Source organism: Anabrus simplex, chromosome 1, assembly GCF_040414725.1.
Source record: "Anabrus simplex isolate iqAnaSimp1 chromosome 1, ASM4041472v1, whole genome shotgun sequence".
Taxonomy (NCBI): Eukaryota; Metazoa; Arthropoda; class Insecta; order Orthoptera; family Tettigoniidae; genus Anabrus; species Anabrus simplex.
In genome coordinates this window covers 1,635,810,667-1,635,824,464 of record NC_090265.1, presented here as the reverse complement: position 1 = coordinate 1,635,824,464, position 13,798 = coordinate 1,635,810,667, and the positions used below count along the sequence as shown (strand labels likewise).

The 13,798-nt window shown below is 41.8% G+C and overlaps 1 protein-coding gene across 1 annotated transcript in view; it reads left to right on the top strand.

Moving 5' to 3' along the window:
* LOC136858632 (myrosinase 1) overlaps positions 1–13,798 on the top strand; it is a 60,424-nt gene that overhangs the window by 35,043 nt on the left and 11,583 nt on the right. The window contains exons 8-10 of the mRNA XM_068225642.1: positions 205–353; positions 4,933–5,067; positions 11,963–12,069. Of these exons, the coding sequence (XP_068081743.1) occupies positions 205–353; positions 4,933–5,067; positions 11,963–12,069 (391 nt within the window). The remainder of the gene's footprint in view (positions 1–204; positions 354–4,932; positions 5,068–11,962; positions 12,070–13,798) is intronic.

Here is a 13,798-nt window from a genome sequence, read left to right as displayed (position 1 = left end):
AATGAACTGAAATATGTACGCAACAACCGCGATAAATCGGCTTTGTAGTGTCTATAAATAGAGAGCAGTATTGTAAATAAAGTACATCACTCGAATAAAAGCCATTAGACTAATAGCAAGGTGCATCCATTCTAGCTAACTCTGTTATAAAATGAATGACACAACGTGAACACTAAAAGTTAAATATTCTATTATTTCAAACAGGTACATACGATTACTTCGCACTCAATTACTACACCAGTCACCTGGTCACGGAGATGGACACCGGATATGATCCATCTATTGAACGAGACTGTTATGTGGCCCGCTCCTTTGATCCATCATGGCCGGAGTCCTCTTCGGTGTGGCTTAGGGTGAGTTTAATAGAGAGTGATTACAAAGCGAATATCATTGTACCTTAATAATATCTAGGAGCTAGCATAGTGAATATCTGTTAAGTTTTCTCTCTGTTTCGACTTCATACTCTGCCACAAATTTAGGACCAGTTTTAAGAATGTGATGAACTCATCACCATTTAACTCAACTGATCAGAAAATTTGCTAAAATTTCACTCTCATTCATCCTAGAAATATTTTAAATTCAGGTTAATGCTGAAATGACACTTAAGATACAGATTAGATAATTTCCTGTGTCCTGACACAATGTATTAAGGCAGACGGAAAGCATGTCTGTACTTGGGTTGAATCTAGATAGGAATACAGAAAAGATGAGCAGACCACTCAGTTCGTGTGAAAATTTTGTACCAGATGACCATTTGGAACTCAAAGCGGAGAATATGAAGTAACAGTTCCCATAATATTACGCAATGTCTCATTCTGCATTTCTACAGAAGAGAGAAGAATATCCAAAGGCCCGTAAACTATAACTTCAGTGTCGACCTTGTGAAGAAACAGTTCAGAATTTTTAAAGGCAAAATTGATGCAAATTTTACACAGGTTCTTTTCATAAATTCAAGTAGCGTGAATGCCTTACTTGTCATCTTGTCAGTCTATCACTGCCAGTCTCACCAAGGCCATTCACGTCACTCACACAGGCCTGTTCCGAATTACTCGACAAACACTTTGTAATAACTTACTTAATTTTCGTTGATAAGCTTATTTCATTTTATTTATTTGCCGGGCCGAGTGGCTCAGACGGTTGAGGCGCTGGCCTTCTGACCCGAACTTGGCAGGTTCGATCCTGGCTCAGTCCGGTGGTATTTGAAGGTGCTCAAATACATCAGCCTCGTGTCGGTAGATTTACTGGCACGTTAAAGAATTCCTGCGGGACTAAATTCCGGCACCTCGCCGTCTCCGAAAACCGTAAAAGAGTAGTTAGTGGGACGTAAAGCCAATAACTTTTTACTACCGCTTTTTCTCACACCTGTGGGGTTGTGGGTGCGAACTGCGTCGCACATGTGGATTTGGCCCTGTTTTACGGCCGAGTGCCCTTCCTGGCGCCAACCCTATATGGAGGGATGTAATCACTATTGCGTGTGTCTGTGATGGTTGGTAGTGTGGTATGTTGTCTGAATATGATGAGAAGAGTGTTGGGACGGACACATACACCCAGTCCCCGAGCCAGAAGAATTAGTCAGAAGTGATTAAAATCCCCGATCCGGCCAGAAGTCGAACCCGGAACCCTCTGAACTGAAGGCCAGTATGTTGACCATTCAACCAACGAGTAGGACAAGGCCAATAGTATTATTATTATTATTATTATTATTATTATTATTATTATTATTATTATTATTATTTCTTTAAACCGAGGAGGCGATATTTGCGCCAGATATTCAACAGTTTTACGTAACACTGGAGAAGTAAGTATGCGATCCCTTGCCTTTAAATCGTCAACGTACAGAAGGCAGAAACTATTCTGAAGAAGCAAAGGAAATTAATTTACATACTATATAAACAGGAGTGGGCCCAGTAGTGAACCCTGAGGGACATAACGTTTCTCGGAAAATAAAAACCAAACCAAACCCCATGGCGCAACAGCCCCGAAAGGCCTCGGCCTACCAATCAACCGCTGCTCAGCTCGAAGGCCTACAGATTACCAGATGCCGTGTGGTCAGCACGACGAATCCTCTTGGCCGTTATTCTTGGCTTTCTAGACCGGGGCCGCCATCTCACCGTCAAATAGCTCCTCAGTTTTAATCACGTAGGCTGATTAGACCTCAAACCAGCCCTCAGATGCAGGTAAAAATCCCTGACCTTGCCGGGAATCGAACTTGGGGCCTCCGGGCAAGAGGCAGACACGCTACCCCTACAACGCGGGGCCGGCTTCTCAGAAAATATTTCTCACAATATATGTACCCCACGATGTCCTGATTCCACAAGTAATAACAATATATTTGTAGAGTCAGCCTTTTATCGTGTTCTCATCTTCAAACATACACCAGCTGTAATTCCTCTACCAAGCGGCTAGACAGTCCTAACCTGGTTCTCTAAATAGAAGAAACACTGCTACCAATCTTTAATACATCGTTACACAAGCTAAAATTACAAAGCGAATACACGAACAATGGGTATCCCTTCACCACATACAGGACATAAAGCTTTGCTTTAGACCTCATCTGAGCGTAGCCTGGGGTAGACAAGGGACAACTTCTCCTCGCATTTCTAGCTAAGATCAATAATATTATGCGCACAATATCATTTTAATTTCATGACGAGAAAGTAGTGAGAATGAATGTAGGTACAAACAGGTGGAAAGAATGGCAGGAGGGCACTCGGAATGAGTTGATAACAGCTGTTAGGAATATATACATTCTCGTATCAGAAGCATATATTTCACACAGTTTATATCATTTTTGACCAAAACTTGGCCACTTCCAGTGCATTTCCTGTGGCCCGGTAAAGATCATCTTCTTGTTTTCTCCACGATTCACACTGAATACTATTGTCTTCAGTGAAGCCCCATCTTGACAAAGTAATCCTCGATAAGCCCACATCTCATCACAGCCTATTCAGGAACTTCCAAGTTAGCCAATGCTTGTGGTGACCAGGAGTGAAAGATTCAGGAATTCGTTTCCATCGAGGAAGGATGGAGGTATTGGCTGTTAGGAATGAACTCGGTGGATCAAACCGTACGTATAAACCGGCTTCGATGGTCGGGTCATGTGAAGTGAATGGAGAAGGATTACCTAGGAGATTAGTGGACTCTGTTATGGAGGGTAAGAGGGGTAGAGGGAGACCAAGACGACTTAGGTTCTAATGATTTAGAGATAAGAGGTACAGAACTAAACGAGGCCACATAAGTACTTACAAAATAATAGAGGATTATGGCGGCGGTTAGTAAATTCACAGAGGCTTGCAGACTGAACGCTGTAAGGCATAACAGTCTATAAGGAATATGACAAAAAGCCGGCCACTGTGAGTATTTGTGTGGCAGATAACGCGGAAGGCAATGTGTTACTCATAAAATATACTGTGTAGGTATTTGATATTCGAGTTTCTTAGCAGCGCAGTTCGCTACGTGCTTACCTCCTGTGTTGTCCGTGTAGAGGCACATTCATTAGGTATGGCACTGATCATCTTTCTCCTTTCATTATTCTCTATTCGAAATTTTACTCTTATAAGAAAACAAGTTGGAACAGCAAACGTCGGAAGGAAATTGGTAACAGCTTGATGCGAAGAAATAGTCTGTGAACCAGTGAGCCCATAACTAAAGGAAGGCGTTCATCACTCTTCCGTTTTCTCTTGCTGGTGGCCGTTATTATTGTTTTTAAGAGGAAGCACAACTGGGCATCGATATATCACTTGTAAGTGAAGCTTCAGTGACATCATATCGCAACATAACCTGAAATTCCATTGACAGAATGGATGCTGTGTAAGAACATCCTGCACCAAAACTCAGCTGCAAGTTTTAACTGGAAGGTCACATCGCATGACACCAGGCGTACCAGCTGCAGTGAATATCCCTATCAGTTTGGGGACTGGAAACGGTGTGGCTTGAGGGGTTGATAGCAGGCAACTGAGGTCCGTTCTTTCTTCGGGAGTGGGAAGACAAAGCGGTAACGCATACGATGATTCACGCACCTTATATGTCGTGTGCGCATGATCTATTGCACACCGTTCGGCCCTTAAAGGGCATCCCAATCCGATTCATCCAGATGACACTTCTTAAACTATATTTTTCGACAAATTCCGATGTCAATTTCAAAAACTTCCACTTAAAACAAGCAGCTAGTTCTTAGTTGGTGACCATATCAGCGAAATTTCCGGTAAGTTGAGATGTGATTTCGCTGAAGCTTCCCTTGCTAGATTAAATCAGAATATAACAAGGACGAGATCCGACCCTTAAAAGAAAGACAACATGAAAGGAGAAGCCACATAGAATGTAATTACGGGTTAGAATCCATGTGAACCAAACCAAACCCCATGGCACTACAGCCCTTGAAGGGGTTTGGCCTACCAAGCGACCGCTGCTCATCCCGAAGACCTGCAGATTGCGAGGTGTCGTGTGGTCAGCACGACGAATCCTCTCGGTCGTTATTCTTGGCTTTCTAGACCGAGGGCCACTATCTGACCGTCAGATAACTCATCAATTTTAATCACGTAGGCTGAGTGGACCTCGAACCAGCCCTCAGGGCCAGGTAAAAATCCCTGTCCTGGCCGGGAATCGAACCCGGGGCCTCCGCGTAAATCCATGTGAAACCGTTTAATATTTTTCTGGCGGTTTAATTTCGTACTAACACATCGAACGTTTTCGGTGACGCAATGATCGGAAAGGGTTAGGATTGGGAAGGTGGCGGACGTGGCCAGGTGTGAAAATGGGAAACCACGTTTGTTTAATTGTTTGTTTGTTTGTTTGTTTGTTTGTTTGTTTGTTTGTTTGTTTGTTTGTTTGTTTGTTTGTTTGTTTGTTTGTTTGTTTGTTTGTTTGTTTGTTTGACATTTACGGGTGATAAAATGTTTCTGTGTTGTTTATCGCAAAGCCTTGTGTTCTTAGGTGGTGCCCTGGGGTCTACGAAAGCTGATCAATTGGATCCACAAGGAGTACGACGGACCCGAAATTATTATCACAGAGAACGGGGTTTCCGACCGCGGGACCTTGGACGATCAAAGCCGCGTCAGTTACTATACAGTAAGTACAGTCATCTTTACATCACTTTCCTTCATATGAGAGCAACGTTATTTCCCTCCAGTTATTACAATCTAAGAGGTCACCGTTTTTCGGCATCTTGATGTGGAGTCTTACTGAACAGAATAAGCAGTGCCGTTGAAATGAAATGGCGTATGGTTTTTGGTGCCGGAAATGCCCGAGGACGGTTCCATTCACCAGGTGCAGGTGTTTTTATTTGACTCCCGTAGGCGACCTGCGCGTCGTGATGAGGATGAAATTATGATGAAGACGACACATACACTCAGCCTCCATGCCAGCGGAATAAACTAATGATAGTTAAAATTCCCGACCCTGCTGGGAATCAAATCCGGATCCCCTGTAACCAAAGTCCAGCACGCTAACTGTTTAGGCATGGAGTCGGACAGTGCCGTTGTTAGGAGACTCCGCCAGGAATAAGCAGCTTTCAGAGAAGCTCGTCTACTGTGGCTCAGATCAACACACTTAGGCTAATCAACGAACAATCTGCTGAGTATCCGACATATTTCGTATATACTTTTCATGAAAAGGCTTTTGATGCTGTTAACCGAAGGAAAATGTGGAGGGCTATTGAAAGTTTGGAATCCCACAAAAGATAGTTCATCTTACGCAAGCAATGTACAATGAATATACTTGTCAAGTAGAACGTAAATAGAAACTGTCTGCACCTTTTGCTGTGAACTCTGGAGAAGACAAGGATGTCTCCTGTCGCCAATCTTGTTTATCATGACACTGGATTGTATATTGAGAGAGGCAACGAATATAAATCGTGCAATTCGGTGAGGATTAAATAACAGATTGGAAGAACTGGATTATGTCTTCTTGCAGAATGTTTTTGGGATATAGAAATCAAACTTAATGACTTAAAATAGAAGCTAAATAAGTAGGCTTAAAGATAAATAATAAAAGACTAAAGAAATGCGCATAAACCAGCGTAAAAATTCTACCTTGACTTCATGGAATGTATATGGAAAGGTTAGAGCAATTTTGCTACTTAGAAAGCGTGGCCAGTCAGGATGGAGGTTTTTTAGAGATGTGGTGAGTCGGATAAATAAAGCTTTTTTTTTTTTTTTTTGCTAACGACCAATATGGAAATCCCCTCATATTTGCATAAAAACGAAGCTAATAACATTCAACTCAAGTATTAAATCTGTCTTACTGTATGGAAGTAAGACCTAGAAAGTGACCAAATACAGTACCTCAAGGTACATACCTTTCGGAGGCCACAAGTCAAAGTCTCGTAAAACAGCTGATATTGAGAAGTAAATGGAGGTGGATCGGTCACACTCTGAGAAAACCTCAAGAAAGTACCACAAGACAGACACTGAGTTGAAATGCGCAAGGTAGTCGCAGGCAAGGCAGACCGAAGATTACTTGGAAAAGAACCATAGACAGGGAGATAGCTGGAGTCAAAAGGGTATGGAGAAGGGTGAAATCATTGGTGGTAGATAGAACAAGCTGGAGAAATTTCGTCGAGGTCATATGTTCCGCCTAGAAATTAAAGGAAATAAGTCATGTACAGTTCGTAATTAATACCTAATTATGATGATCGAGTGTTTGGTAAATCAAGGCATTGTGCAAAATATCGTTAATGTAGGGAATCCAAAAGTGAGGATTTTGTCATGAAGCCTAATGTACACATTAAGTGTGCACCTCTTCTGCCAATATAGACTTATTAGTTCTTCACCGGGAGAACAGATCGTCGCAGAAACTAAGGTTTAACGTGACTGCGAGAACGTTGTTCTGTCATTAACTGGTTTAACGGTACACTAACACATTGAAACTCTCGGCGACGCAAGGATGGGAAAGGGATAGAATTCGGAAGTTAGCAGCCGTAGTAAGGTAGAGCCCCAGCATTTGCCTGGCCTGAAAATTGGAAACCATGAAAAACAATCTTCAGGGCTGCCGACAATGGGATTCGAACCCACCATCTCCAGAAAGCAAGCTCACAGTTACGCGAACTGGGAGAACAGAACGCCGGTCTTCCGGGAAAGTTTATCTCGACTTATGAATAATAATAATCTGATTTTACGTCTGAACTTAGAGGATCGAATTAAGAAAGACAAGCCCACGTATAATGCATTCGTAGATCTGGAAAAGGCATTCGATAATGCTGATTGGATTTGAGATCTGGAAGTGGTCGAGTTAAGATACATAGAAACAAGAAAACAAAACTCAGTCTACAGTGATAAGAACCGAAAGCTGTAAAAAGTAGCAGCAATCCAGAAAGGAATTAGACAAGGCTGCAGTTTGTACCCTCTCATTTTCAATGTTTCTACAGAACAAGTGGTAAAGGAAATCAAAGAGGAATTTGGAAAAGGAATCACAATCCAAGGACAAACAATCAAAACTCTGAAATTTGCTGATGATATTACTGCAGAAGATATGGAGAAATTGCTAAATGGTATGGACACAGTCTTGGAGAAGGAGTACAAGATGGAAATAAATAAATCCATAACAAAACTAATGGAGTCCACTTGAACGTAGTCAGGTGACGCAGGAAATATTAGATTAGGAAATGAAATTTTAAAGGAGGTCGATGAATATTGTTACTTGGTTGGTAGACTAACCATTGACGGCGAAAATAAAGGAGAAGAGCAGCACAAGCAAGGAAGGTCTTTTCTAAGAAAAGAATTTGCTCACTTCGAACAATGACATAGGAATTACAAATACATTTTTGAACACTTTCGTATGGAGCGTGCCTTTGTACGGAAGTAAAAAATGAATGAATACTAACTAGAACGAAGCAGAATAGAAGGTTTTGGAATGTAGTGTTAATGGATGGATATCACGAATGATGAGATATTGAATCGAATAGGCGAAAGGAGAACAATTTGGGGAAATATGACCAGGAAAAGGGATAGAATGATAGAAGACATCTTAACTCTTAAGACACCCATGACGTGTTCAGTTAGTTTTTGAGGGAAGTGTAGGAAGTAAAAATGGCAGGGGTAGACCAAGGTATGAATATGAGACAAAAGTCTCGTGTTTTCACAGCGGGTCGTCGGTTCGTAGTCTTTACCTGGAACGGCAATCCTTCTGTAATCTTGACCGACAAGTCTCACCTATCACTTCTCTTCACATGTATACCACTGTCACTTAACACAGTAGTTTCAAACAGCCAGGTTCGAACACACGTTTGTTGACTCTTACAACGCACGACTGTTGTAGAAACCGCGATTCCAGACAAGACCGATAACACGCACAATGAATTCACGTGCTCCTATAAGATGTCAACTCGAAAGACCTGCACCAGGCAAGGTGATGGGAAAGAAAGGCAGAGGGAAACCACGAAAGAAGATCATTGAGAGGTAGTTGAGATGATGGGATGCCAAGGTTATGGAGAGATGAGAAGGATCGCAGAGAATAGATCAGTGGTTGCAGCAACAAGTTAGTACATCTCATTGTTCTCATGTCTTCTATTTTATATCGTATTGGAAATCTGCGTAATTACTTTTCTTAATCGGTAACTGTACAACAGAGGTGGTGGTTGTTGTTGTTTAAGAGAAATTTAGATAATGATGGTGATTATTATTATTATTATTATTATTATTATTAGTAGTAGTAGTAGTAGTAGTAGTAGTAGTAGTAGGAGTATTACAGACCAGAGTAACCAAGATTGTTAACGCACTACGGCATTCGGGAGATGCGTGAGTTCGAGCCCCACCACCGGCTACCTGAGAATATTTTTCTGTGTTTCTATTCATAGACCACAGCCGATTCCTTTCACCTCCTTACCCAATTTATTTCACCTTAATTCCATCTTCCTTGGCTCCTCAACTGATGTTGGCGTCAGGAAGGGCATCCAGGTGTAAAAGCATGCCATTTTAAATAATCTCATCTCATTCCCGACGCCGAGTCGAGAAATGGGACTAGAAACACGTGTATTACTACTACTACTAGTAGTAGTAGTAGTAGTAGTAGTAGTAGTAGTAGTAGTAGTAGTTCACGTGCTTCCTCACACACACACACACACACAATTAACTCTTAGGTTACGACTCGTAATCAACTATCCATAACTGACCGCAAACATAATTCAGCTACGACCAGTTCGAGGCGAGCCTGCTTTTATACAGGGTTTACATTTCAAATCTTCCCTGTATAACTTTAATTAATATAATTAATAAACACGTTGGTTTACATATTGATGAAGGAATTTCAAAACCAAGGTTAATTGCATTCTAGGTTTCACCCTCTCACCCCAAGTCAACGTCTTTTGATACTTGAAATAACACATCTATTTTTAATACTTGTTTTCGAAGCAGGATGCATTTGTTAGTACATCTCATTGCTCTCATATCTTCTATTTTATATCGTACTGAAAATTTGCGTAATTGCTTTTATTAATCGGTAACTGTACAACAGAGGTGGTGGTTGTTGTTGTTTAAGAGAAAGTGCTACTAGGCAAGCATCCTCCATTAACACCAATTAGAGAGAAAAATGGAAGGTATCCAACACATCGAAAAATGAAGGTATCGGCCAAAGGAAGACAAGAGCCTGAAGAGCGTGAAAGAGAGACCTACAATAATACTGTCGGGGTCGGGAAAGGACAAGCGGTGACCAAGGAAGGTCGAATAGGAATATAAGAGCGAGGAGTCTGGAAAATGTAAGTGAAAGCAATGCCAGTACTCAGCTAAGGGCCCCGTTGTCGCTAATGCACGCTCCCAAGTTAAAAGCCTCTGGGACCTCTTTTAGTAGCCTCTTTCGACAGGAAGGAGATACCGTGGGTTTTATTCTAACGTCCCCACCCACAGGGAGAGTGCGACAGAGGCTGGTTACAAGATTTTCTGGAAAAGAGTTTGGTAGTAGAAATGCCTTAGAATGGCCAGACATCACCAGATCTGACACCTCTTGACTTATTCCTATAGAGTCACATGAAATTAATTATTCATTCTCCGAAAACCATAAAAGTAGCTAGTGAACGTAATAAAATATATTTTAGTCGACCTGGACGGCTCAGATGCTTAGTCGCTGTCTTTCTGAGCCTAAATTCACGGGTTCAAATCCGGCTCAGGTCGATGGCTTTTAAAGGGTGTCTTACAAGTAAAAAATCCGTTTCGTTGGCTTTCGGCACGTTAAAGAACTCCGCGAAACCATCCATAACACGTCCGCAATTTTGATGTAATTCCGAAAATAGCTACTTGGGTTCGGAGTTAAGCCTTAACTGGAGTCCAAAGAAGACGATTAATCAGAAGTCGTAGAGATGACAGGGAATTAATTTTCCAAGTACATGTTACCATCAGCAGTTGCAAGGGTTATGGTATTCTGTACACCTATGAAAAAGAAGAAATAATAGTTTTGAAATACAAAGAAGATAGATTTTATTCAGAATTTTGAAGTGAAGTTCCCCAGTATAACACGTTAGCAATTACTAAAATGCTGTGGTATACTGACACCGAAAGTCGTTTTACAATTCCGTATATGTGTTACAGTGATCTAAAATCTCATAAAATCATTCCCCTTACGAAGCAAGCCGCCTTAACCTACAAAGCCAAACTATTCATCTGGCGTTTATGCCGACTACGTTGGTTTTATAACATTCTCTTAGCAAGGCAAGCCGCTTGGCTACAATACTGCGACGGTGTCCCCCATTTTATTTTAATACTTTGGTAGGAGCAAGTTAGTCTAGCTCCAGCCTTGAGTAACGTCACCGAATTAGGACGCCACCCACTCGCCACTGCAGCAAGCAGTCAGGGACGAGCTAGACGCGCAAGGCCAGCCCCCTTTGTCACCTCTATGTCATCGCCCCATTATCTCACTGGATGCTTCCCTGACGGCGTGTGAAATAACTAGATGATGAACCTAGAGCTTTCGGGTTGCAGAGGACTCCAGCGGTGTCTTCTCTCGCAAAGTATAAGGAATTGCCGGCCTCCCTATACAAGGCAGGCCAGACGAGCATCAGTGTTTTATTTTAGTTAGCGATTGAGATGGTTCAGTTCTTTCAATGGTGAGTGCTGCTGTGGAGCACTGGATCAGTCCGTGATAATAATAGAGTATGGCCTCAGGAGAAGCCTAGTGCAGGTCTTTTTCTAGTAGGTGGCCTATTAGGCAACGTATATGTCTGTGAGAATGGGGCTCTACCTAAGATGGTTTCTAATGTTGAAGACATCACGAACATCCTGCCATCGAGACAGGAGAATTAACCAATTTAAGGTTTAAATCCACGATCTGGGCGGGAATCGAGCCGGGGACACCCTGGGCAAAAGGCTAGCGCGCAAACCATTTACCCGTTGAGTCGAACGATCAGTCAATGTACAATGACGACTGAGTGCTGTTAGTGTTGTGTGTGTGAACTGACAGCGAGTGCGGGACATTGCAGCTGTGTGGCAAGGAACAGTGAACGAAGACTGCCGTGAGTGTACGGACAGTGTACCACGTACAGTACTGTAAGACTGTGTTGCGCGTGCGCAAGCTGTGAACTGTGTAGTCGTGATAGTTTACATGGAACCTAATTGTGAACTGCCTGAGGGTCTAAGTGACAGTTGTGGAAGAGTGCGTTGTGTTATTTGCTTTAATTTGAAATCACTAGAGTGAATAACTAGAGTGCCTAAGCGATGAGAGTAAAGAGATTGCGCGAACTGCTGTAATTGTGCGCCTATCTAGCTGTGTAAGCAATTATTCATTAGTTAGTAAATCTTTGAGTAAACGTTCCCAGTTGTATGCTCATTTAGCTACCCGCCTACATGTTACAATATTAAATTAAGATACTGATAATATTTAGACTGTGTATGACAGTTATTATATAATCAATAAGTTGAATCTGTAGTAATAGAATACTCTCATATGTTTATTCTGGGAGCAGAACGTGTGGTTATGTCACACTGATATTTTGTGGGGGAAAAAAGAAATGGAAAATACTCCAAAATATCTGCTTTTACAGAGTCACTTGGCTGAAATCCTAAAGGCAATCCATGAAGATGGCTGTAACGTGGGGGGATTCACAGCTTGGAGCTTAATGGACAATTTCGAGTGGCTCAGAGGATACTCGTAAGTATTACACATATTATTTTTGAAAAACAAATTATATTAAAAAATTAATAGTTCATTAATTATTTACTTCTAGACTGATTGAATATTTCGTCTACGCTATGACTAGAAGATTTTTCTTTTTCAACATAAGAAGTACCTTTTCATATTTTCTCTTATTATCCTGATTAGTGCGTTTCAGCATGTCAGCGCACTTATATTATTTCCTTGTAGTACCCGTATTGATTGCACACCTATTTTCTGTGTATAGTAGCCTATTCTTATTCTATTGGTATGGTCATAACAGACACTTGTTTCGAAATTTTGAAGCAAATTCCAATACTGGCTATAATTATGATATTTCTAAAGACGTACTCATTCCTCCTGACACACGTCTGAGTGGCTGGCTCAGGACTCGCTGACTGCCTCGAGACTGCCTCGCGCTCACTCGTGACTGACTCAAGACTGTCTCGTAATCGCTCTGTTTACAGGCCAGTGAAAAATTCCCGCAGTTTCAAATCCAGACCATTCCAACGCTTCTCCATTGTTGGCCGTTTCTAGTGTTTTCGGAAGGATCGCAGTCAACTTTCTCACCGCATTCCTCAACAATGCACCTACGCTATTGTTTACACTCGCTGTTGGACACACTCACATTGTCAACGCTACACCGGCATTATCGCCTCACGCCAGCCACCACATCCTATGCCCCCACTGTTACAGTATCAGTCATCTTCATCGTTTCCCTCCCGTAGTAAGCATATGGCAAGATAACAAATATACTGATCATTTTCTGCTCCCTATGAGAGCAAAGATGGTGCTGATGTACAAAGATCATTTACTTCAATAATGTTGGCACAGATTAAGTCTACAAGATGAAAATGGAAACGAATTTAAATGTTAAAAATATCCGAACCATGCTGAAGGTTGAACATTAAATTAATAAACATGTATGAAAATTCGAAAGAACCATCTATATGCTTTGTTTTCATTTTTACTTTCTCAGGCGTTTCCACTTTTCAGCAGTTGCCTGTTCTCAGATGCCACATATCCCTATCCTGCCAGTCTTCTTCGGATGGCTTTAGTTATTGCTCCCCTCCATATTGCCCTTGGTCTCCCTCGACATCTTCTCCCTGGTGGAGGCTTGTGGTTATCGCTGTTCCTCCGTCCGTCGGACATGCCCGCAACATCTCAGTGCTCGAGTATCAATCCTATCTGTAAATGGTTCTTCCACATCTAACCTATATTCTTACTAATTCATTCCTCTCATGCTCCACCGTAACAGATCCATTTCCACAGTCTCAGTCTCTTGTTCAGGGCCCAATACTCTAAGCCAGATGTCTGAATGCTTTCAACCACAACACGCAGCACCGTTTTCTTTGTTTCTCCAGATATGTGCCGACTCCAACAGATCCCGTTCAGAGATTTAACAACTACCCCTTGCTTGACTTATCCTGTGTGATTACACTGGCCAGTCTTGACCATTAGTGAACTTAAGTACTTGAACAGTTCCACATTTCTCAACCGACCGAACTCAAAATTCAAATCATCACCTTGATCACTTCCAACAAATATTCTGTTTTATTCATATTGACTGCTAATCCTCAGTGTGTATATGCATCCACTAACTTTCTCATTTGATACATGGCATCATTCTCATCCATAGCAAGACGTACTTAATCCTCACCTGCAGTACTGGCACACCCAAACTTCTGCACTGCCTATTCCAATAGCCAAGAACACCAAAATGCAA